This window comes from Phasianus colchicus, chromosome 2, assembly GCF_987193195.1.
Source record: "Phasianus colchicus chromosome 2, bPhaCol1.hap1.1, whole genome shotgun sequence".
Taxonomy (NCBI): Eukaryota; Metazoa; Chordata; class Aves; order Galliformes; family Phasianidae; genus Phasianus; species Phasianus colchicus.
This window is the reverse complement of record NC_143437.1, coordinates 57897895-57925075: the sequence shown is the minus strand read 5'-3', so window position 1 is coordinate 57925075 and position 27181 is coordinate 57897895. Positions and strand designations below refer to the sequence as shown.

The window sequence follows — 27181 nt, the reverse complement described above, 5'->3', positions numbered from 1 at the left end:
GCTGCACCATCTTGCCATAGCTGGTGTATTGGACACACTAAAAAGGCAGTACTGCCTCTCTGCACCACAGAGTGTAGTCTATAGCTCTGTGTGCTCCACGGATGGTTACATCAGAGTAATAGTGCTCTTTCAATTCTGTTCTCAAGGACAAAATCAAAATGTCTGTACTTGGATATATATCAATGCTGTGTGCTCACAGGTCTGTCCAATTTAACCCTGAAAAAAAAAAAAGATGTGACCTCAGTAAGACAATTCTTTAGAGATTTTTGGAAAAAAATGATGTTGTTCTCCCATTTTACTCCAGTGAGAATTTCAGCTGATATCTGTTTCAGGTTTCTGAACTGATCTAAGCATTCTAAAGATTCATAAAGCAACCTAATGTAACTAGGGAGCAGTGCTTATGGTGCAAGCATTTGATATTCATCTGGGCTCTTGCCCCCTACTGAAGATATGTTAATGAGATGCAGTTTTCCTAATGTTTTCTGATACGCTTTAGATTTAATATGCTCCGTATACACAAACATTCTGAACTTTCAGTGTATGCCTTTTTGCAACCAATAAAACATGTCCACACTCCACATCTTGATCCACAGAGACATACATAAGGATAAAATGAAAAAACAGCTTGTTTTTCCCACCCTACATTTTCTCCAAAGTGATGAAGTTAGTAGTATTATGAACATAATCTCTCTGTATATCTTGATGTGTTCAGGATAAAAGTGAGATTTGAGTGTAAAACTAACAGGAAGAGATGTATTTTCCTATACTTCTTACAAAGCCATCCTGTTCAAGGTTTCTACTGAAAGTGAAGAATGGGTGACGGGCACTCTGTAATGATCTAGTAGACAGAAATAATCATTAGTTAAAAATTTCTTTGCCTGAACTACAGGTAGTACATTAGTTAAAGTAATGAAAATCTCAAATAATGTACACTCCAGAAATCCAGTCTGGGCTATGACAGAGGTGGGAGTGTTTTCGTGCTACGTTATGACATTCCCCTGATTTGTGGTCAATTACACTAGGTATAAAACAGCTGTTAATCATGAAAATGCTTTATATTACTACCAAAAACTGCTGAAACGGACTTTACAAAGCAAAGCTTCTGACAGAAGCTATTAAAATGGAGATTTAATCATTCTATTCTCTGTGGGTATATAAGTTGGAAGGAATAACGCTGGTGGAAGAAAGAAAATTTGTATCTACTGCACTAGCTAAGAAGGAGTTTTGAAAATTTGGCTACAAATGAGTGAATGCTACTGCCTGTCAGCTTCATTCTCTCTGTGCCTTGGGGGATTTTTAGTTTGCCAGGAGCAGTTTTTCTTCCTTATAGTTTTGAATTTACTGTCTTAAAAATATACTTGCCCAATGCAGTTTGGAGGCGATATATGGGCTTTGTCAAAACTGATCAATGAAAAGTAAAAATAAGATGTAAAAACACCTCTTCAGCTGGAGACCGTGTCAGGTGGCTACTGAAATTCAACTCATGTCATTTCTTTTGCTTAAGAATTGACAGGTTGAGGAGCGTTGTTTTGTCTGACAACAAGTGAATATTTTTAGCCAAAACATTTTCCAGCTGGCAGGCACAGCTATATACCTTAGTTGTGTATTTTCCTCTGCTTTGAATTTTTGCTGTCCTGGCATATTGCATTCAGGAAATTATTGCCTAATATTTGTACAAAATGTTCAATGTTATATTTGTACATGAGATGATACTGAAAAGACTCTTTTAAAAAAGTTAACCATCATTAGCCATATTTCTCTAATTAAATCCTTTCTCCCTGTTAATTTGTAAATCTTGCTTCTTTTCAGGTTAAAAATTTAGCTTGTCACTCCTCATCCTCCTGACAGGATGAGAATGAGGAGAGCAAGACTGCTGCTTGCAAGAAGCTAAACAAACATAATAGAAACAAACATAATAGAAAGGGATGCATGTAACTGCCAGTTAATTTGTGCAATATCCAATCAGTAAAAACAGCTGTGTGTGTAGCTTCTCAAGAGATTTCAACCTTTATTTTGTTGTGGGGAGAATACATTGGGCAACATGGCCTTACGATACCTTCTAAGACAGTATCATGTTATGATACTGTCTTCTAATACAGTCTCAACTGTGTTTGGTCCTACTCTCAGAAGATTCCTGTTTCCAGTCACATTGCAGTGGTGATATGCCATCACTAATTAACCCATGCCACATACGTATGTGCTTGTGGAGATTTGCAAGAACTCATCTCTTGTAAAAATGGATCACTGCATACAAACAATAACTAAGTTCTTTAATGAAACATATGAGTGTAAGGAGATATATATATTTTTGATTCACTGTATTTTATTCACTCAGAAGGAAAAGGGATGATACTTACTCTATAATGCAATGTTTAATCATGGAAATATTACCAGAAATTTAAAGTATTTGTTTAGATTAACCAAGCCAGAAAATGTAAAGATTCATACCTGCAAAGTCAGTCAGCATCTTCCTTACCCCTTGGGGTTTAGTTTTAGAGATTCATGGATAGTTTTGTAGATTTGAACCAAAAAATCCCTGTACGTTGATTAGCATCTTGTGCCATCTTTGTGTAGATCTAATCAAGTGGAAACAGGAATGACACATTTTTCTCAAGATATTTCTCAACCAACACTTTAATGTCAGGTGACAGTGCCTGGCATCTTTCAGTACAGACCCGCTGACCTCTTCCAAGTCAGATAAGCTATGCATTTTGCAAAAATTTAAATTGTAGCTGCCCATATTTTACCTCGCCTATATGATTAATTTGAGGATCTCAGGGCTTCAAATTACAGATCTGACATCCTTTGTTAATGCCAATGATTAATGGATGGGGAAAACCTGAAGTGAATTTAGTTTAGTTTGTGACTCATAGTCTAAATTAGCTCAAAATTAGCAAAGAAGCTATCTGAGTTACAGTAGGGAAATTTACTTAAAAATATAGTTTCATGATATGATCACTGTGCAAAGTAAACAATTTCCATGAAAAGCTCCCTCAAGGCACTTATTTATGGCCTCATTATTTTAATATTTAACAAAAACACAGTACATTTGAGGAATTAAAAGAAAAAAATATTATGCATTACATTTCAGTATTCAAATTCAGGAGTCTAGGGAAACTTCACTTAATAAAATCCATAAAAATTGTTGTCACGGTTTCAAAGCTGAAAACAGAAGTGGGGAAGCATGATTCTGCAATTCTCTCTATAACTGAGAGATAATCTGAGAGATATCTGGCAGAGTAAAGAGAAAAAGAACTTATTTATATTAATTTAATGCAACAAAGTTACTATACCACCACTTGAAATTAATCAAACATGTCAGGAATGTTAACACACTTCATAAACACTAGCATTACAAAAAAGCCACCAGAGACGCAAAAGAAATATCAGGCACCGTGATTTCAAAATTGAATGGAGGAAGTTAAAACAGTTTTGTCGGTATTATTAGTTAATGACAAATGAACTCAGTTAAAGTCTCAGATCACTTAAGAGCAGAATCCTGTGTGTTCATCCTAGTTTGACATCAAATTAGGAGTAGTTTCATTCATCTTCAGAGTCAAAAACTACCACTTAGAAATATTTTTGAGGAGAAGGATAATCCTAGAATTTATGGAAGATTCCTCCCAACTTTATTCTCTTGTTAACTGTGCCTTTCACACATGACACCAACTGTCCTCTGTTGGGGCATTTTGCAAGAATGAAGACCTGCCTCTAGGCACACCTGAACTGTTGCTCTGATTTAAATAAGGCGAAAAGATCCCTACCTGAATGGCATTTCAAAGGATCTAGCAACAAAAATATGATACTTATTTGCATTCCATTCACCATTTCTGTCTTGGAAATAGCCTTGGAAGATTTAGTTAATGATTTCTTGAAGGTAATACGCATTTTGTTTGATTTTTCTAATTTCAAGTTACTCTTTGCACATCTAGTTTTAAGAAACCTTTCTCTTTTAGAATCTATGGATTCCCATTTTTAACCCATTAATTCTGTTTATTCTCTCACAAAGAGTTACAGCTCTGATGCTGTTGGAGATCTAATATGTCTAATTATTGTTCCTTATTTAAAAGTGGTACTTTCTGTTTTTCACAAGTATGTGACCTATTCACTGAGAAATTTCTTCTGCAGTAATTTTCCTATTCCAGGACCTACTTCAATATGTATCCAGAAAGCACGTGTTTATTTTCAATAACCAGTCATATATCTGAAGGTCATTGTCATACTTTCTATCTTAAACTACTTTTACACAGATTATTCTCCTTCTTTTGCTATCAAGCACTATAATGTTGAATTAGTTTCCCAACAAGGCATGCCTTTAAGGTAATAAATAACCACCTGTCAGTTCTGAAGAACTCCATATTGATATGAAGAAACATTAAAAAATGCTCCCTAACATAGTTGTTTAAGCATTAAGCATTTTCTGTGCCAAACTTAACATTAAAATTTTGAAAAAATGTATGTTTAAATAGCTGTAAAGATTAGCTAGAATCTCATTTTTGAGAGTTTGTAAAATTATTCCTAATGCTGAATATTGTTCCTAAATTCCCTCCATAATTTTTATTCAAAGCAATCGATGAAGAACAGAAATGATCCATAAAAGATAACATCAGTTTGTAACAGTCTGTAATGTACAACTGTTTTGATTTATTAGGAGGACTTCTTCATATATATATATATATATATATATATATATGTACATCTTTCATAATAATGTGCTGTTAGTGTAGTCTCCTCATATTAATGATAGGGTGATACAGTGTGTTTTCCTCAAATATTACATCAACATGGGTTATTTTTTAGAAGATACATGAGAGCTATGCCTTAGTCATTCCAAATGGTGCAGTAAGCTGACATGATCAGTCTTGCCTCTTTCCACACAGTGGTCAAATCATTTGTCCCAAGCAACATCTTTAATATGAAAATGCGTGTAGTGTTTTGATATAGGAATCAAGGCTATGACTAAACTTCATACTTGAATCTTCCAGTGGATCATTTTTATGAGTCTCAGTAAATCATTCCATCTGTGATTGCATTTTTTTTTTCTTTCCTCTGTAAACCTTAGGAAAACCTCTGATAAACAGAACAGTAAAATGAACTAAAGCATTTAAATACAATAGAATCAGGGAACTTAAACTGAAAATATTATCATTGATACCTACAAGTGAATTTACTAAACTTACTTACATTATTTAATATCTTAATGTTAAACAACTTGCAAATTATTGTTATTATAGAAAAGGAAGATAACCTGGATAGCATGCAGAACAGACTGAAAAATGCTGATGAGAAGAATTCTATTCTCCTGAAAACTTTGAATGAAACCTTTGGGAAGCTCTCAGCCATTCCTAATGGTAAGCTGGAAAAGTACTGCAAAGCTTGACTTATCTCTGCCCTATATCATCATTTTCTATCATCTAAAATCTGTCTGATTTTTATCTGGTCCATGTCACGTGCACTTTGACCACAGGATGCTGTAGAAGGCACAGATAAGCTAGAAAGAATTGGCCTGAAAACAGATACCTTTATAAGTTTGTATTTTGACACAGTAAAAGGAATTCCACTTCTGTAATTTGTAAAAGATTGGTTTCAGAAAGAATAAGGATTTCAGAAACAATGATACATCCTGAGGCAGTCTTTCCTTTAAACATGGAAAAGCATATTTATGAAACTCATGTAAAATGAACCATTCCTCTTATGATAACATAAGAACAGTTAAATACCTTATGACTTTTAAGAAAACATCAGAATGGAATCTGCTTTTTTTGTCATACCTTTCTAACGCGTTCTCATTGATATATGCTGCAATATCAATTCATCGTCAACTTGTCATTGTGTGTCTTGGAACTGGAACAGGCCTTTCTCAGTGAACCCTAAAGTACTAAGCAAACTTACTAATAGTTTTATCTACCAGCACTAGAGGGGGAAAAAAAAAGAAAGAAAAAAAAACAAAACAAAAAACAAAAAAACACTGTTATATCAATTAAAATCCTTAAGTGCTGGGATGTTAGCTACTTTGTGTTGTGATGGTGAGAGATAGTGAGCTACAATGTATTTACATTTACCCATCTACAATGGGTTTTTTTTAGAAAACATGGAACTTGTATCAGTCATTTGATACAGCTTTTATTTCTTAGGGGCCCTGCATTATAATAATCTGAATACAAGCTTAAGAAAAGTCTCTGAAGAAAGTCTATATTCCCTCTGATCTGTGTAGATCTGGAAGGTCCAGACTACAAGTAAAAACTTGGTGTGAGAAATGATTCATCTTGCACGTTGTTGTCTTCATGATTTCAGATAACTGAAACATTTTGTTTTAGATGTAGCACTCCTTGAAATCAGGCATTCACAAGAATTTGCTTTACTATGTCATCTCTTATGCCACTTCCTGGGTTTTTACCACAGGAACTGACATGACTGCTTCTCTTCTTGTGTGCAAGATAGATGTCTCAGTCAAATAAAATGGACTTTGGAGGCCAGTGGGCCTTAAGAGACAGAATACTGAGTATGAAACATGTAAAAGATATGTGAAATATGCAGCCATTAGCAATGTAATAAGCTCTTGTCAGATTAGAGTTACAGGGTGCTTGCTCTTGGGACAAGGACACTCTCATATGCAAGTAGATGTGTCATAAGGGTGAAATTCAGAGAAAATAAATGGCATGAATAAGAAAATACAATAAATTAGTAATCCAATAAGGAAATAACCAATGAGGACAGGAGAGAAAATGACCCTGTCATATATTTTTTTCTTCAAGGATTCAGGGAAACAGAATACAGCTTAAACTAATAATTCTTGTGTCTATGCTATAGAAATAGCCAAATAAACTAAATTAAAACAAACAAACAAAAAAAGTCAACATGAGATAGAGGGATAGATCACCTTTAGGAGAAGGACCTATACATTGAGGTATAGATTGAAAATAACTATAATTGGTATGACAAATAGAGGGAAGTAACAAGGTAATCCCATTTTCCATTCTGCCAGAAAGGGGTGCAGCCTGTAATAATGAACTAAAAAAAAAGAGATACTTAGATACGATGAAAAAAGAAATTGGGAAAAGGCAATCAGAGAGCTCTCTTCTTTCACTTCTCAGTATTGATGATGATAATAGTTAATTAAAGGTTCAGTTGTGTTTTCAAGATGCTACCGTATTTTTAGGTATTTTCAAAACCAAACTTTCAGAAATAAGAGTGGAGTAGTTCAGAGCACAGGTATAATATGATTTTGCTCAAAAAAGTAAAAAGGGTTCAGGACAAACCTTCCAATTCTTTACAGCCTTAGGAAGCATTGTCTTTTCTCTGGGCCATGGTTTGATTGCATCATACTATCCACAGAATGTGAAGAACACATCTGTTTGGAAATTTACACTGTTCCTGAAATGGAGATAGTGTCTGCGTTTTCTTGTGTCTTCATACAGTTAGGAGCATGGGGTCATCCCCAAGCAAATCTTGGTATAAACACTCTTATCGACCATCTCTTAGCCAGAACTGGGAAACAAACACATCCTCCTTTGCTTTCCCAGTACTGCAGTACAGTCTGTTGTCTGCACTGACTACAACAGCGAGCCGCAGTCAGTATGATAAGTGGCACTATGCTGCATGGTCATTTTAGAGGTGTCCAAGCTTCCGAGCTGCACTCTGAAATGTTCTTATGACTGAGGGACACAAAGACATGTTGGAGAACACAGCAAGAAAGCAATTCCAAGAGCAATTTCATGATTTTGCAGGAAGTAGGTAGCAAAGAATTTTCCTGCAAGTACCACAACTTCACTGTGGTGTGTTTTCTTCTCTTCAGGAGTATTTGTAATCTCAAAAAACAGAGGATCAGATTCTGCAATCCAGACATACAATTATTAATATCTTACTACACATGTGAAAATCCTAAAGAGTAAAGAACTACACAACACCATTTAAAATGGTAGAATTTTGGCCCAACTTTATTCTTGAGATGTATGAAAACAAATTCTGTGCAATAGGCAGTCATTTAATTGTCCTTTTCTACCTACAGATACAGCTATAAAGGTACAGGCAGCTAAAGACAAAGCAAGACAAGCCAACGATTCTGCAAATGATGTGCTGGCCCAGATTAAAGACCTCAACCAGAATCTCCTTGGCCTGAGAAACAACTACAGTAAGCTTGCAGATGATGTGGCAAAAACAAATGCTGTTGTGAAGGACCCTATCAAGAACAGTAAGTTCTTTTTTGCTGTGGATTTTTTGTTGTTGTTTTGGTTTTCATTTTACAGCTCAAAATGAAACAGGCACTCAACAATTTCACCCTTATAGCATTACTATGCTGGGTAAAAAGGAAACTATTATTTCTATTTCTGCTGTTAGTCTTCTGTGGAAAGAAAGCTACCATCAGCAGGTTGAACATGTAGTGGGTTGCTAGGTCCAGTCCACAGACTGGTCTTTAAACTAAATAGGTGAATAATTAAAGAATCAGTCCTTGACTGAAAATATACTACTTGATTCATGTAAAATTCCTTGCACTCACCCAGCCTCCAGTCAACCAGGTAATTACTTCTGGGTGAAATGCAGTGACGTCTTTCATACAAGTTACTGTTCCTGGTAGAATACTGAAGACACTTAAGAAGAAAAAAGATAAAAAAAGAAAATGTTTTTTAAGGCTCTTTTTTTGTAGTGAAGCCTGCTATCAAATATAACAATTTCTTTAGCACGCGTTTTAGCAACTTCTTTAGCAATTTCCACTGTGGTTATAATGGATAACATTGAATTCTAAACTGTATAACATTTTATTGTAGATTACCAGAGCGTATTGCATAGGTGTATATGGCCAGGGTTGGATATTGTTACAAAATTACTGAAGGACTAACTTCTCAGCTGATCTTTCCATGTTGTGGTCAGTTTAGCCAAACTAGGCACCTAAAAACATCTAGTTTAGGAAATTGTCAGTCTCATTCTATGGACACATCCTTTTCAAGTTCTAGCTGTACCAGCGAAATGATTGCTTGTCACTGTCTTCCTATCTGAAATTTCTGAACCTTCATCAACTGAAATACAGGCGTGAACCCCAAAAATAATCATCAGATAGAAAGATCCCTAGAGGTTTAGACAACATTAAAAACAGTTTTTGATTGAAATAATGTGGTTACATTATGGCAGGTTATGCAACAAGCAGATCTACAAGATAATGACATCTGGCTTGGTAGTGATAACAGGCAAGTGGCCTAAACCTTCTTGGCATTTCTGGATCTAGAATAGGCCAGGTCTAGAATCCTGTCCCTTAACTAACTTTGCATTTGTGATTAGATCTTCAAAACATTTTCTTATGCTATGTTCTGTTTTTTTCTCTTTTCTTTTTCTCCCTCTCTTGCCTACAGAAATAAGTACGTATGTCTTCTTTCTTGCTTTTTTTATTGTGCCTTTTCCAGTAAATAATGATGATTCATTGCTTACTGCCAAAGCTTATGCATGGTGTTCTAAATTGGTCATTCAAGTGGCTACTTTTTGAATGCTCTTAGATAAAGTGGCTTGGTAACTAGCCTAATTTATGAAACTTATAAGAAACATCTTGAAAGTTGGTCTGAGTTAGTATTCAACCAGACTTTCATGCACTTTGTAACCATTACCCAATTATAATAATTACTATTTCCATTCAATGTACATTCTTTTGGTAAGTACTGTTTTATTCATTTTGCAGGAGAAAAAAGAAAATATTTACATATGACTGCCATTTTTTAAAATCTACTTTCAATACATACACATAATTTTAAGCTATCAGATAATGTTAAGCGATCAGAATAAAAAGATGTTGTTCTTGTTGCCATTACAGATTATTTAAGAATGAACTTCAAGTTAATTCAACATTTAACTATAATCCTCTAGTTCTTCTGCAGAAATTACTAATGGAAACTAATCAATTTTCATTAATCTAGCATATTTTTTAAAACTAGGGTTAGAAAAAACACATGTGAATACTTCATTTGTAACCATATTTTGCTCCAGTATTTTCATTACTATTATCCTGACATGAAGCATAGTTACTGCTTCAAAATCCTTGTTTAACATCTGTATCTACTTCTGTTGCTACTTTGGCTTCATTCTAAATGTTCATAAATGCCCTAATTCTGTTCAGGTAGCTTCCTGGTCTGTTTGTACCTCATATTCGCCTACAATATTGTCTGAGTATTGTCTGTGCAGAATTTTCTTGATTTTTTTTTTTTTTTTTCAATAACACTTTATAATTACCATCTGACACGGCTCTAAAATTGTGCTTTGTTTTTTCTTATGAAGTTGCTGATGCAGATTCTAGTATAAAACACCTGGAAAAGGAGGCAGATCGCCTACTAGATAAACTCAAGCCAATCAAAGAACTTCAGGATAATTTAGGGAAAAACATTTCTCAGATAAAAGAGCTGATAAACCAAGCTCGGAAGCAAGCCAATTCGGTAAGCCTTTTTCTCAATAAGATGACCTTTTAAATATTAGTGGAATTTTATTTTCTACTTTTATGTTACTTCTCCTCAAGGTAAATACTTTCTAATACAAAAAAAAAAAAAAAAAAAAAAGTGCAGAGAAAGCCAGTAATGGAGTATAATTTCTGATAATTTTTTCTCTGTGTTTTGTTTCTTCATTTAAAATGCACCATTGTTAAATGGATAATATCTGTTGGTCTGTATGTGGAAAAGTTACTATTTAAGAAATATTGTGGTAATAGCACAGCAGAAAAAATCACTTTGTCGTTGATGACTGAGTACTGATAATAAGTCCCTGGTGTCAATTCATACTTCATTCAACTTATGTCACCTGAGAATGTGAAGTCTAAGGATGCAAACTTGGGTTGAGAGTATATTTCTAGTTTGGTTATTGAGTTTGGAGCCTATCTCTCTAATTCAGTAATACTTTAAGCTTGAGGACCAGCTGTGTAATGCTAAGACCATTCAGCTTATAACCCAATAGAACATGAGAAAAATGTTCTTGAAGATGGTACTTTAGGAAAATTCCTGAAAAATGGTTGCGGAAAAATAACAATCTACAGAATAGGAGCCTAGAATGGATGTGTATTGCATATTTGCCCACAATAGAAGAACAAGTTACAGTGATGCAGTAGTTTTCTTCTTATGTTCTTCTGTCTGAAGGCTTCTAAGTACTTACCTGCTCAGCATTTCTGAGAAAAGGAAATAGTGTGTTTGGTCATATAACAGATCTCATTTTTTATAAAGTCTGCTCTAAGCAAGAGATGATCCCATTATGTACATCTACTCTAAAACAGAAACATGTCTATCTGGAACTGAAATACGATTGTGCTGTCATTATGTCTATGCTGGCATTATGAAAGCAAATAGTGTACTGTTTTCATCTGTGCTATCGAGCCTGAGGAAACTAGCACAAGTGTCCAAATGCATATGTCATTTGAGCAGTGAAAATGAAACCTAATAATGAATACCAGCTCCATTAAGGATTATGTGAAAACAGTGTTAGACACAACTGTTGGTTAAAAAAATCATTATTAAAAGGTGTCTTAAATTAACATAATCAAAGACATTACAAAGAAAAATAGATCATTATCTCTACCCCAGAGCAATGTGTTGCAGTTCCTTCAGAAGCACTGCATATTTTCCTGGCTACGTATTCTACTTGTAGCCTATCTCCATTGCCAGAATTCCCCAGCTGCTTGTGTTAGACCCACATATCTTCTAGCTATTTTTGATCCATATAACTGATCCTTTCAAACCTGAATGCTAGAAAGAGTTTGTATTGCCTTTTAATCAAAACATAAGAAACAATCCCAGAAAGAAAATTGCATTTCTACCTCCTGTATGTATCCAAGCAACTACCTGCTACTTGTAGCACAGAAATGGTAATGAGGGAGAAAAAAATGTTATATTTTTGAAAGATTTAGAAACATCTTTCGGTTACTTCTGGAATAATAAGCAGTAAACTGAATTTTTTCTAATATGCTTGTTTTGAAGATCAAAGTGTCTGTGTCTTCTGGAGGCAACTGTATTCGGACATACAGACCAGAAATAAAGAAAGGAACATACAATACCATCATTGTCAATGTGAAGACTGTAGTTGCTGACAATCTGCTTTTTTACCTTGGAAGTGCCAAGTTTGTAAGTTTGTCTCCTGCTTTTCTTGTCAGCATTGCTCAATCAAATCAGGTTACTGACAAACACAGAAGATGAAAAAGGCTTTTCTTTTTTCCTCTTTGAGGCTTCAAAGTAATAGTAGAGGATCTAAGATAAACTAGACACTTGCTTTGGTATTAGTATAGGGACTTCTAAAATATAACTGGTAAATATTTTTTAGTATTTTAACTAGCTATAGAATGTAAGACTTCTACATGAGCTACATTAGGGCTTTAAAATTCACAGTGCAACCAGAGCATTTTGGGGGTTGGTTGTGGGTTTTTCCTTGGGGAAGAAGTGGCTAATCATCTTGCATCTGTCAAAGCTCCAGTTTATTATAATTTTACGTCAAGTCTATGATTGCAAGCACAGTAATGATGAATGACTCAGTTTCCCATGGGCACTCTAGCAGACAAGCTTCTAGAATAATCAGCAATAATTCAGTAAATGGGAAAAATAGTGCATTTCTAACATTTTGAACTATATATTTTATATACCTAATACAAAATGAAGAGGCTAGATGGCATCATGTATTAGTCTACAATCCTGACATATTTCTGCCATCCAATGGATGTTTTACAAATAACGTCAGTCTGAGTTAAGTTCTCTTCTTAGTTGCTACAATACCAACATTTCTGTAAGTCTAGCAACATACATGCTATGTATCACTGACAGAAGTCATTTGTCATATTTGTCATAAGATTCCTTGTTTGAATCAAGGAAAGCAGGGAAAAGATGATCTCAGTCACTGTGAGAGTTAGTTTTCATACTTTGTTTTCTGAAAGTGAATTTCTATTGCCCTATTCAGATGCCTTCTGAAATGTGAAGAGTTCTGGAGAGTTTTCTTTTATCAAAATATGAGACTGGCTCTGTTTTTATATTTTGTACGCAGACTGACTTCTTGGCCATAGAAATGCGCAAAGGCAAAGTGAGCTTCCTGTGGGATGTGGGATCTGGTGTTGGACGGGTAGAGTATCCAGATCTGACCATTGATGATGGGTTTTGGTACCGGATTGAAGCCTCTAGGCAAGTACATATTTCACTTCCAACATTTGGTTCCTAACAAAAATACAGCCAAATTAAGCAAGATTTACTTCCAATCCATTCTTATCAAGTTTCACAGAATCATAGAGGTTAAAAGGGACCTCTGGAGATCATGTAGTCCAACCTTTCTGCTAAAGCAGAAAGAACACTTTTCCCAAGAACAAGTGTTGTTGTAGGTTGTACAGGAAAGTGTCCAAGCATGTTTTGAATATCTTCAGGGAAGAAGACTTCACAACCTCTACAGGCAGTTCATTCCAGTACTCTGTCACCCTCAAAGCAAAGAAGTTTTTATCATGGTTTATGGAACTTCCTATATTACAGTCTGTGCCTATTATCCCTTGCTCTGTAATTGGACACCGTTGAAAAGGACCAGACCCCATCCACTTGATTCCTACTCATTAGGTATTTATAAGCATTGATAAGATCCTCCCCTCTGTCTTATCTTCTCCAGTCTGAACAACCCCAGATCTCTCAGCCTTTCTTCATGCGAGATGCTCCAGACCCCTCGTAGTCTCTATGGTATTCCACTGGACTCTCTAGAAATTCCCTGCCTCAAGAAAAACAAAGGAGCCCAGAACTGGACATGGTACTCCAGATACAGCCTCATAGGGCAGAGTAGTGTAGGAGGATAACCTTCCTTGAATGCTGGCCATGGTCTTTATAATGCACCCCATAAGAAAATGCATGTCAGCCATTAGGGCATGCTGTTGACTCATGGTCAACCTGTGGTCCACCTGGACATCAGGTCCTTCTCCACAGAGCTCCTTTCCAGCATGTCAGCTTCTAACCTATTTGATGCATGCAACTCCGCAGGTGTAGTGCTTCACATTTGTCTTTATCTCAGGTTTATGGAAGTTTTTGCTGTGTTTAAAACATCTATTTTTAATGCAAGGTAATATCATACTTATAAGCAATTGTAGGCTGGTTTAGTGGAAGGTTTTGAACCTACATCCAATAATACCAAAAGTGAATACACTGCAATTACAATTGAAATGTGAATTGTTCTGCATCAAGAATATATTTTCATCATATATTTTCCCTCACGCATCAACAATCCATGACTGCTTGTATTCCCTTCTTTCTACCTTTCATTTCAGCTTTATGAATTCTCTTCTTCAACTAGCATCCTTTAAAAATTGGTTACATGTTTTGACATTCAGACAGATAACTGCTATTCTTTTCATCTTGAATTTCAAAGAGTAGCACCATTTCTGAATTTCTGGTCTTGCAGTACTGCAAATGAAAGGTCTGTCATACACCAGTATCTTGATTCTTACTCAAAATGCTGTTTCAATAGCCAGAATATCTCTTCAAACTAGAGATATTAAAAAAGATACAGCTTATGAAAAATCAAGGATAGAACATTCTGAAAAGTTAAAACTATGCTTCGTATTTCAGTCCAGTTGCTGAATGCTTTTGAACTTTAGATAAATAGATACCTTAATATTAGTTTCTTGACTTTTGTATTTTCCATTTAAATAGCACATGACATACAGTTTAATAGTTACAGCATAAGGATTATGTAACTTTATATCCATTATCCTTTCCTCCTGAATTACTCAACTAGTAAATTAGATAACATTGTCTATATTGCAATCTGATATAAAGCTGAATAATCCTTTTGCATCCTTACATGTTATATTTCACTTAGTATTAAATGTAGAAGTGATAGTAGTCACACACTGAGAAAAAGAAGAAAGGGAAAAGAAAAATTCTAATTCCAGTTACGTCCATAGGTCTGAGAAAAGAAAATGGCATCCAGTTTAAATAATTCAGCAAAATCACAGAAATCGGACATTCAGAACAGAGAAATAAATAAAATTATGGCACTTTCTCTAGTAGCTGCCTTAATGAAACCTCATTGCTTGTGAAATACAAGCTGGGTTATGATAGGAATTGTTGAAATCTTCATCACTTCATATTGTGCATACTAAAATAGCTTCATGACACAGTAATGCCAGACTTCTATTTACAATAAAGCTGCTTCAGCAGAATACGGGCCAGGATATGGTATAAAAATTCACACATTCTACAAATGCACAGTGCCTATTAAGTTATTTGTTCTAGATATACAGGATGTGCATGCTATTAGTTTTAAACAAACTGCTGGATCAGCAATTTGAAACAATTACAGCTGCACAATTCAGGAGAATTACATGCAAAGACATTAGTTGGATTTGTGGGATCGAGATGAAGAACTCAGGACTAGTTTTATATTCTTAAGGCAGACTTCATTAATCATGTGCCCTGCTGAAGATTTTCTGACTTCAAATATTTTAGTCCGTTTGATAACACTTCTTCGTAAGCTGTTGAAGAGTTTTACTCATTACATTCTATCATTTTTTTTCTCTAAATTTCTTCTCAGTTCCAGCTACTTTTTCAGCAAACTGACAGAGCTGCCAGATGGCAGGACATCCACTTAGAGTGGAGGAGAGGTCAGAAAGGCCATGGGGAAATTCTGGCCTTGCTAAATTTTGCCTTGCATTTCAATGATGACAGGCATTGAAACGTGTTTGTAATGGTAGATCTAACTATGTAAATATGGTAGCTTTAAAGGCTGATAGCAGGTTTTAATTAAGAATCTCAAAAGGGCTTATAAACAGAAGTGTTGTCCCAGAGGCCATGAAATCCTCAAAATCATTCAGCTTATGGATTGAAATCTAAATATGAAACAGCTGACTGTTGAGTGATGATCAGGGATGTTCAATTCAGTTAGCCACCAGGCCAAAATTTCACATCTGCTAAGACCAATTTATTAACTACTGCATCTGTTTTCCATAGAAGCTTTTTATTTTCCTTGTCTTTTTGTTTCAAGTACACTAATTCTTTGCATTTTATCATATATACAGAGGCCATCATGAAAATCTTTAAAATTTTATTTGTATGGAATTGAAGTAAAATGTATTTATTCCTTTAATGTACCATTTGCCTATGGAATAAGCAATTCCCTTTACTTTGATAGCACAAGAACTTAACAGCTACTTACAGTTATTTACCTTCTTACAGAGATGAATCTGATTGACATTAAAAACTGCAATCAACTGAAGTATCAATTAATGAAGGAAAATATGACATAAACAGTTTGTGACAAAAAAGATTAGAAGCAGGTTTGCAACATGCAGAGTCAATTTTGTGGAACAGTCAAATACATACTAGAGTATTTTTGAGGCACTCTTGATCAGTGAAACAATGTTACTTGATGCCAGCAGGCCTGTTAGGAGCTGGATCTGAGTAGTTGTGATTTTAATTAAGCACATTTAAAATATTACCATTATTAATGGCAGAGTTTAAACAATTCCCTTCCTTGGAAAGAAGGACAGATGAATCACAAATTCACACTAAGCACATCCAGCTCAACTCAGCAAGAATTCAATCATAAACTACTAAGGCAAATCTAAGCCATACTTTCCAGTAATAGTTTTCTTTGTAGTCCAGGTGTTCAGGAGCAGATGTTTCTTCATGGTATTCTGTAATCTAATGTTGATAACTTGCAGAAGTCATCTCAATTGTATCATGCATCTCCTAAAGAGCAAATCCTGCATGCGTGATGTTGTGCAAATGTATCAGATGGTCAGCCACCAAAGTGCTGATATATCTTTAACCCAACAGTTCATCTTGAATTGACTACCGCCAGAGTAGTATTTTCTAATCTGATGACTTGTCATGCATCAGATACCAATGTCTTTTTGCTGCCAAGTTAGCCAAGTTCTGTCTTCAAGCTCAATTGTCCTCCCTAAGTAAGAGAGAATTATTTATGAAAGAGACTCTATAGTTAGCATTTCCATCTATTTGAAGATGAAAGACACCCATGCTACTTGTAACATATTAGGCACTCTAAAAAGTGTCAGTCTACTCAGTCCCTTCTATGTTATTGCATTTCAATGTTTTTAAACTAGAATCACTGGAGTCGTGATTTCAGTTTAGTAGAAGCCACTAGTAACTGTGAAGTCTTTCAACAATTACTACATTGAGAACTATGTTTTGAAGTCCTTTATAGAGATTTATTAATAAACTTGAATAATAATAAAAATAAACCATATTTTATTAATAAACCTGGAAAAAAAAGAAGCAAACTTTAGAATTTCTGCCATATAGAATTCTATTTACTTAACATTCCATTGATTTTGGAATAAAAGTTAAAATGATTGTCATTACAAAGAATTTGCAATCAAAAAAAATTTAATCAGAAGAACGTGACTTGTTTTACCTCACTGCTTTTAAATGCTTGGGAGTAACTATGCATTTACATAACCCAGATATCACTAGGAGATTCCCTGGAACTCCCATATATATGGTCTCCTGAGTTACCAGATCAAGCTAGAAGTAATTGAAAATCTCCAGTATTTTTCTGCAAATATATGGTTTTCACAGTGAAAGCTTTGATAACCCTGTCTCCAGGGCAGGCAAGATGGCATAGATCTACAAAGACATTCCCCATTGAATAGAAACCCTCAAAATTACTTTTCAACCTTGCTTCACAGTTCAGGGTAAATTTATCAAAACTGACATGTCACAACTAACACTTTTTTTTTCTTTGTCTTCTTTCTTTTTGTCTTCTTTCTTTTTGTCTTTCTTTTCATTTTGTTTTGTTTTGTTTTGTTTTGTTTTGTTTTTTTCTTTAAATGACTTATTTCCAGTGAGATGTTATTTCACAAAAAATCTCTTAAGTTGTTCTGGATGGTGCTGACAGATTCTGAGCTAAATGAATTGTTGAAGAGTTTTATAGACATAAATTCATAGTTTTCTAATTTTTTTCCATTCTCTAAAGTCCAGTAAACTTTCTAAATGCAGAAATAATTAGACTTTCTAAATCTCGAAATCCAGAAATAAATAATGTCTTGCTTTAACTCATTCAGTAGCCTAAGTTATGCGTTCTTCCACTAAATGTGAGTTCTTCAAGTAAAGTTTCATTTAATAGAAATGACAGTTCTTTCTGAAAGGGTATGCTTAAAAAAAAAAAAAAAAAAAAAAAAAAAAAAAAAGCATCTTTACATGCAACAAAGTCCAGAACTTCAGAAAATCAATGGGTGTTTTGGTTCTTAGCTGTTACTTGGCAGTATCTTGATAGGATGGGTGTGCGGCTCTTAATCTAGAAAGCTACTTGTGGAAAATTTTTGATAAATGTTATTATTTTTATTTAAAATCCTTCCCCCAGACACCTTTGAAAAAAATGCAAATGTAAAATCTGTTTTCTGAGAAAAATGCTGTTTAGTTAGCCTGTGAACATGTAGTGAGTAATTTTTAGAGTATAAGGCAAATAGCCAACAAAATACAATAGGTCGTCTAAAAAAAGTACAGTCCCTCTGGACAGGTATATGCTCATCACAAACTGATATGGAAAAAGAAAATAAGTGTTATTTAAAACAGAGTCTTTCTGCATTAATTATCAAGTAAATGTGTTTTAAAATTTCTCTTCAATGCTGATTATTTTAGTGTTTGGGTTGCAGGACCAGATGTTCATGTTATGAATTTCCAAATTAACATGCCTGTGGTTATGTAAAATTAGAGATCCTATTAAAAATGAATTGAAGCAGCAATTTCCAAAGTTATCCATAAATCCACAATACATGGTCATCTTCTGATGTCCACATCTCCCGGCCACTTCTCCACCACATTAATGAACATACTCAGTCCCTCATCTGCACATGACAGGATTTGAGTCACATTCAGTGCTACTCATTTCTACAATTATGTGATGGCCTCATTTAAAAAAAAGAAAAAAAAAAAAAAGTGTCTGGGAGTCTATAAATCTGTATCAAAATGGAACATAACCAGATCAGTAATACATGCCTCTATTAAAAGATGCCATCTAGAACAGGCTACTTACCATATTTAACTATGGTTTACTGAACCTCTGCTTATTTTGTTAAAATGTCTAGGACTGGGAAAAATGGCACTATATCTGTGCGAGCTCTGGATGGCCCCAAAGCCAGCATTGTGCCAGCCACTTTTAGTGGTGTCTCGCCACCTGGATATACCATTTTGGATGTAGATGCTAATGCCCTGCTGTTTGTTGGAGGTTTAACTGGAAAAATAAAGGTAATGTACTGTATGGCACTACTGTATTCCATTACTACTTACAGTAAAAATAGTAAGCTTTAGTATGCTTGTGTCATTGTTGGAGATGCTTTAGTATTTATGCTCTTGAGAGATTGTTAAGAACATGTAGGCTTTCTGTCTAGAGGCAACTAAAGGTGTCTGCTTTCTGCCATAAACAAGTACTCCTCAAATGTATTTTTACAATTACTGAATCATCATTTACTAAAAGTGGCTCTATACTGCAGAGAACAGTGACCCTTACAAAACAAGAGTGTTCTCACTAGCTTAATGTACTCTGTGGCTTGATTTGCGTTTTCAGAGGCAATGGAAATAAAGTGGAGAGAGTTGATTTATATCCCACACCTAAAAATTATTCTTAATTTTCTTTTTTTGTTGTTGTTGTTTTGGTTTTGATTTTTTTTCTGTGTTTGATAAACATCAATTTATACTGCTGTTTTTTATCAGTAACAAATGTATTTATATTGGCATTATTATTATGGCAAGTTTCTTACTTGCCATAATGACTCGGTGAAATAAATATTCCACTGAGCAAAACTGACACTGTTCTGTGCTTGCAGTGCTGGGCAGTGGCTAAAAGCTCAAAAAAAACCACAACTCCATAAAGGCTGTAGGGTTCTTTCTGCCTACCCCACTGAAATGTGTAACTGCAGTCTGCAGTGACTGCTGGCTCAGGAAGACTGGCCCATGTACCAATTCTAATTGTCTGAACTGTGATTAAGAAAACCCTCTCATCATTCCACATTTAGAAAAATACTTGAGAGTTTGGTTGATAAATTATTTACATTTTGTTGACTGTTTTAAGACTGTAGAAAGTAAGTGATGTGTAACTTTTGGACTGTTTTCTTTGGGTGATCCGCTGAAGGAGTTGTGAAACTTCAAACTCAAATGCTAACCTAAACCCAAAACTTATTTAAATTTTAGAATCATAGAATTGCTCAGGTTGGAAAAGACCCCAAAGATCATCAAGTCCAATAGCAACCTAACCATACTACCCTAACTCTAACAACCCTTCACTAAATCATGTTCCTGAGCGCCACATCCAAACAACTTTTAAACACCATCCAGGGATGGTGACTCAACCACCTCCCTGGGGAGCCTAGGCCAGTGCTTAACCACCCTTTTGTTTTAGATTTCACTTGCAAGTTATCAGAGCACATGTGTTGAAATGTAATTGCACCATTTATATACGTTTAAGTGTTTAATGCTGGCTCTCAGAGCTTTGACCTTCAGTTCTACTTTGAAAAATATTCTTATGGTTACTTTAAAAATCCAGAGAATAGGAGATGTCACACTGCATAGATTGTCATGGCGTAAGTTAGTCTCATGCCTGGTTCTAATTTCAATGGCAAAGTTATTATATTGGACTAATAATAATGTGTGTTTTCCTTGATGTCATTTTTCATTTTTACAAGTCTCTTATTGTTAAATAAAGTGTTCTTAGTATTGCAGCCAGACGGCAGAAGAAGTGATGCAAAGGTGTAAACAGAGATCATATCTAGTATTTGAATAACCAGGCCCCAAAGCTCACACCTACCACTCTAACGAAATGTAACCACAAAGGTCATCTCACTTAATTTAGTTTGAGTTTTATAATATGTAATATTTTATCTAGTGCCTGTTATTTCATTTTTATTTTTAATGTTATTTGTAATTATTTGGGGTTTTTATTTAAATGCTAACATTGTTTAAATAACTCTCAGTTACCAAGCATTGCTTTATGATGGAGTGTGTACTTAAGAAAAAGTTAGAAATAGAAGAATAGCAAAGAATTTCAAAAGCAAAGAGTTTAAGGGCTCTTGAACTACTGAGATAGACAAAAGGGCCTGGAATGAAGTAATGTTTAAACCTAAACTCTTTCCTAAATGTTTTTGATTTTTCTCTTAGTTAAACAGTGAGGCAGAGGTGGGTAATGAGCATGCTTACTGAGCACATAAGACAGTTTTAGAATAAAGTATGAGGTGAAGTACTGAACCTGAACAAAAATTATGGAAACTACAGAAGATCTGATGCTTGAGCAGTGGTTTTCAAACTCAGTAAGAATTCTCCAGATGTTTTCTAAAGATTTCTTAATTTTTTTCAACTTGAGAAAACTATCATGATTTTTCCCTCCAGGTAAATAAAGAGAAGGGCAGAGGTAGGAAGACAGTGTATTGTACATTCAATACAACTGGAATATTTCCTATCTAGGATTTTAAACATTATCAGACTTGCTCTGGTCGGACAGTCTGAATAAAAGAAAATAAATGGTAAATCTACTTAAAAAAAAAAAAAAAAATTACTGTCAGTTGTCATGTTCACAAAATATTGTTTTTAACTGAGAATTTTGTTTAAATCTGTGAAGTGTTTTGGACATTTGTCAAGGTCACTGACATAAAGAATGCTCACTTTCAGTTTTTAAAAACATCTTTCATTTGACTCGAGTAGAAGACTATGATATTCACATGTCATGAATTTCTCAGAACTGACATTAAGTTCCTACTTGTTGCTAATTAAAACCTTCCCAATTATCTCAGGAAATATCATCAGAACATTAAGTCTTTTGAGTCATACTTTTGCTGGAATATTTTTAAGTTGCACTTCTTCTTCATATTCTCTTGCAAGGTCTTAATATTCATAATTGCTGTATGGAAAACAGCAGGTGCTTGTCTATCTTAAATAGCTAAGTAAGTAGTTTTTCAATCAGTTTGTATTGATGAAGTGATATTTAAATGAAGCCAGGTATTTTTAGAAAGATCATTCTGAGATAAGTACTCTGTGTACAGTCATATATTACTTACCTGATCATAGCACCATGTTATGATCGAATGAGCCTTACCCAATGTGTATGACCCTAACCTAATGATTTTTGATGCATTTTATAATTGCTTTGCTATCTGCACATTTTTCTGCATCCAAAATTCAGTATGACCTTTACAGGTGTAGCCAGCTGAGCTCACGTATTCAGTTTTTTAGTTTGGATACTCAAATTCCAGGCTTTTGAGAATTAAGAGCAGGTGAATTTTGCTAGTTGTACTGTGGGCAAGATTCCTCATAGCTCTTTCCATGATATCTTAAACAAAAACACAGATAGACCTGAAAAAGAGTCTGCTGCTGGACTAGCACAAGCAAGCTGTTCTCCAGATGGCTGGGAAGCAGGAAGTGTGATGTGAAAGCCCAGGCAGGTCCTCATTCTTCAGGGATCATTCTGCGTAGGCCTAAGTCTCAATTAAATGAGCTTTTCCATCTTGACTGATACAAAACTTATCTCACTTTTTTGTTGTTCAGTTGTTCTAGAGGATTAAATAGATTACATATTAATCTTGATATGTGAAATAATAAGAAATATCTTCTGGTATTTGTTGTCTTTGTATTAGTTTTGCTTTCACATATAGTAAATCACTTCAAACTGAGTTCTAGCACTGATTGTGTTTTCTCTTACAGAAATCAGATGCTGTAAGAGTCACCACTTTCACTGGCTGTATGGGTGAAACCTTCCTAGACAGCAAACCCATAGGACTGTGGAATTTCAGAGATATAGAGGGTGACTGCAAAGGGTGTGCCGTCAGGTAGGTAACATATTGCTCCTTTCTAAGCCTGTCTGTGGGATGCTGTGATCTGTTGTAAACAGTGGGAAATTCTGCAGCAGCTATCAAATTCCAGTAGACAGCTCAGAAAGCTGAGTTGTGAGAAATATGAAATTATGTTGAAATTATGTCAACAAGAGAACAAGAGAAGCACCCAATCTGCATTAAAAAGTGGTATATTAACAGAGTTCAAATGGTGTAATGGTGCTGTGAAACAAAGACTCCACCTAACCAGTGGCCAAAATTAGTCAAAACATGAGGGATGGTGAGATCCACAGTGGGACAGAGTCTGGCATACAAACTGGATTTTGCAGCTGTGTTGTAGGTCATCATACAGAACAGGGCAGAGTGAGGTGTGTCAGTGCAGCTTTCACAACCACCAGTGTAGTGAGCAGAGACACCAAAAGGGAAAGTGGTTTCCTTTCTCAAAAAAGGAGGACCTTTCCGGTGTGTCTTTGTACTTTAAGGGTTGTGACTCATCTTCCTTCCTCTTTTCCACTGAGATATTTTCCAGTGCCTTGATTCAGCATCAAAAGCAGCACTGCTGAAAGCCCCCATACAGATGTACCTGAGATTATTCCATAGATCGTCATTTAAGGAGTCTCTCACATCCCAGTTCACCGTGACATATTGCATAAAAGCAGTGTTGTCCTGTTAGATACTCCTGGTTTTTAGCAAATTTAGCAGTGCTAGTATATAGTATGAAGCTCACACTGCATTAGGCAAAGTCACTGTAGAGTCAGTCAGAAAAGTTAAAAGTAGACTTATATTCAATTGAGCAGCCTAGTTTGAAACATCTGCTAAGGCTTTGCCCTTTCAAAATGCTGGAAATTCCAGTTGTGAACAGAATTTCAGAAATGCTGGAGGATTTCCTTGACTATAAATGTAGGCCCTTGATGCTTAGGTTAAAACTTACGGAGCATGATGATGTATATGTCTCAGCTCCAATCAAGTCCTAGTAGAGAGATATGTGTCTCTGCCTAAATTTAATTTTCTCATTCATTAGTGATAGTGTAGATCTCTTTGCTTGGAGTAGAGTGGGTGGGAGGAAGATTAAAAAAAAAGAATACTAGACTTGAAATTCATAGAAAACTGTATTAAAATCTCACTTTTACATTAACCTAATTTTCTTGTTTCAGAAAGAATCCAGTTCTCCTGCAAAATCTATTTGAAAAAGCTAACTGTTAAATGTAGTTATGTAGGGCAAGAAGGCTATGTTCAACATCCTTGTATGTGTGCCAGGTTAAATGAGAAACATTCTCCTAGCCAGTATTCCACATGTAGGTCTCTTGTTCAAATATAATTGTTATTAAACCAAAAGATTGCTGTCATCCAGCTATCTGATCTGTGCAACAAATGGTCAAGTGTCTATCATAAAAATCATATTAAACAATCTCACAGCCTCATCTTCTCTGTAATGACAGGGACTGATGCTTCTCCTCTTGCAATGTTTGTAGCTTGTGGGTAAACAAAGAATCACAGGTTACAGGGTTTTCAGTCTGGGGCCCTCCAGAAGGTGTAAAGTCCCTAACAGTAGCAAAACCAAGGTTTACTACAAGGATATTATTTTATAATGAGGATTGCATAATGGCCAGTTATAGTCCACAAGATGTATACAACAGGTTCCTTTTCCATCTTCTTCCCAGTTGTGCTTTCTTGCTGAACATCTGGTGAGCTGACCTTGTAGCCCCACTTGTCAGAATGTGGGTTTGATACAAAATCAAACCAAGTTCAGGAAGACTCCCAAAAGGCATCTCATTGTTCCTCTGCTCTCCTTCTCCACCTCCACATGTTTTTTTCCCTTTTAATTTCACATGGCAAAGATAAATGGTTGGAATTGCCCCTTTTCAGCCCACAGGTGGCAGATGGTGAAGGAACAGTCCAGTTTGATGGTGACAGCTATGCTGTAGTCAGCCGCCCGATCCGCTGGAACCCTAATATTTCCACAGTCATGTTCAAATTCAGGACCTTCTCATCCAATGCCCTGCTGATGTATCTTGCTACTGAGGACTTGGTAAGAATAACAAACCTCCACACTACTTACAGGTTTCAAGCCATCTTTGCAGTGGCTTAATTCATCATATTGTGAACACAAATAGGAATTTAGTGTAGCACTCTATGCGTATGATGCTGCCTGATCTCCAAGCAAAGACAAGGCTATAGTGTGCATGCTGATTGCCTTCTTCTTACAGACCTGTGAGAGTTACTGAGTATCCAGCTGTTAGACTCCAGATTTTCTGATATTATTAATGAATTTAAATGTATCTCAAATGTTTACTTTTTCAAGCATTGCCAACTATGGTTATAGTGTTTATTGTTTAAAACACCATGGTGAGTAGCAGGGTGAGAAAGAATATGGGAAGAGACAACTCTCAGGGAGAAGTCCTGCTGATCTGTTGAAAAAGTTTGTATTTAATGTAAGTGGTATTAAAAGGAAACTAAGTAGTGCAGCAAATAGCATGTGGTAGCGATGGCATTTTTGTTATAAGGTTTACAAACGGTGCCTTTTACTGCTAAAATAAAAACCAAAAATATTAGTTATGAAAGATACATGGGATTTTTATTTATGCAGATGTAAGTGGATAATGGGAGAAGTTTTTCATAAAAATGTCTGGCCTGATCCTCTTGGGAAACAGGAGTAACTTGGTTTCAGCATCTGTCATCCAAATCGATTTGCAAGTTTGACTGGGAAGACAGTCCTTTCTTTATCTATCTTTCCTTATCCTTTTTATATGGATCAGTTACAAACAGCAGTCCTCAGTGATGACTTGAAGAATCATGGAGCTCTCAATATAGGACAAGCCAGTGTTACTTCAGATTCCTGCATTTTGGGAAAGATCTTCAGAATTGCTGGAATTATGGAGGAGGAGGGTGCTGCCTCATTTCTTCTGATGGATTTTACTAAAATATAACATTATGATAATGAAGTACTTATGTTGTTATAATTAATTTTATAATTGAATATTAGAAGTATAATTAGGGTAATTATTTGAGATTATTTATGTAATTATTTTGGATAATTAATATATGTTATTTTTCTATGAAAAAATTATTTAGCTGAACTTATGGGAAAACACTGGTATCTGAAAAGTTTACATCTGAAAATATGGTCACACAGTATGAAAACACTGAGGATGCACTTTCTAGTGGTGCATGGGTAGCATATGTAAACATGTAGAACAAAGGGTTGTGTTCATATACATAACATTTTTCTCAGCTTTGCACAAGTGTTCAGCACAGTAGTAAAGTATTTTCAATCCCTCTACACCTAATCATATTTGGAACTAGCCATGCATAAAATGATTATTAAACTTCTAAAACTGGCATGTTTCTGATATGCTCATGTCCAGGGCTTTAGTTCCACTATTACTTGCTTAATGCTTTTCAGGCTATCCAGTCCCCTGGCTATTTGTTTTTCTACTTGTAATCTACCAGCTCTTTCTCTGTAGATACTAAAGTGTATACCACATGCTCCAGTAAGACATCTTAGTTATGGCTTAAGTACTGTTATTAGTGGTTGATGAGAAAAACAATTTATAGCTCTATATGGCTCTTTGGAAACCCTAGTAAACAGTCCCATTTTACCATCTTTGCTCTTGTTTTCTACCTTGCAAATTTAAATCTAGCAGAGATTTGTAGTAAATACACTTTTATTAGCTATGGAATTGTAGGGGTAGGAAGGGACCTCTGGAGATCATCTAGTCCAACATTTCAGCAAAAAATCCAGCTAAATTAGCAAAATTCCAACTAAATCATCAATCCAAAGGGGAAAAGAGGGGAGAAAAAGAACTTGCTGGCAGCATACTTTCATGAACTACAGTCCTGGGCAGTAAAGACCTAAATAGATTTTTTTTTTATAGCTTGTAGAAAGTTGTATGTTGCCATTTTGGAAAAAAAAGCATTTGCTTAATGTTATATACATCTTATCAAAATGAACAAGAATTGTAATTTGTATATCTAATGTATATGTATATCTAATCCTTTTTATTAACAGAAGGATTTCATGAGTGTAGAACTCAGCGATGGGCATATAAAAGTCAGCTACGATCTGGGTTCAGGTACAGCTTCTGTTATCAGCAACCAAAATCATAATGATGGCAAATGGAAGTCTTTTACTCTATCAAGAATTCAGAAACACGGTGAGCTCCTGTGGTGTTAATATGGGTTTCCCAGTTCCTTATTTAGTACAGCTAAGCATCTGATCGGGGGGGGGGGGGGGGGAGGAAATTTCTTAAACTGCTGAAATTATGAAATTCTAGTGATTTAGCAACTCCTTTTGCTTAGATTTACAGGTGTGTTCCAACGCACCTGAGTGACTGCAGCATCAAACAGGCCTTTTATGATATTCTTTTGACACAGGTAGCTTAATTTTCACACACAATTCTGCTTTATAGCTGTGTAAATTACATTCTACAAAGC

At 35.3% G+C, this 27181-nt stretch overlaps 1 protein-coding gene across 2 annotated transcripts in view; it reads left to right on the top strand.

The window, feature by feature from the left end:
- Nucleotides 1-27181, top strand: part of LAMA2 (laminin subunit alpha 2) — a 335772-nt gene that overhangs the window by 281550 nt on the left and 27041 nt on the right. For both annotated transcript variants that reach the window (XM_090135808.1, XM_090135806.1), the window contains 9 exons: nucleotides 5235-5351; nucleotides 8009-8191; nucleotides 10258-10412; nucleotides 11937-12080; nucleotides 12988-13121; nucleotides 19019-19178; nucleotides 22620-22744; nucleotides 24614-24776; nucleotides 26757-26901. In XM_090135808.1, coding sequence (XP_089991934.1) covers nucleotides 5235-5351; nucleotides 8009-8191; nucleotides 10258-10412; nucleotides 11937-12080; nucleotides 12988-13121; nucleotides 19019-19178; nucleotides 22620-22744; nucleotides 24614-24776; nucleotides 26757-26901 — 1326 coding nt within the window. The remainder of the gene's footprint in view (nucleotides 1-5234; nucleotides 5352-8008; nucleotides 8192-10257; nucleotides 10413-11936; nucleotides 12081-12987; nucleotides 13122-19018; nucleotides 19179-22619; nucleotides 22745-24613; nucleotides 24777-26756; nucleotides 26902-27181) is intronic.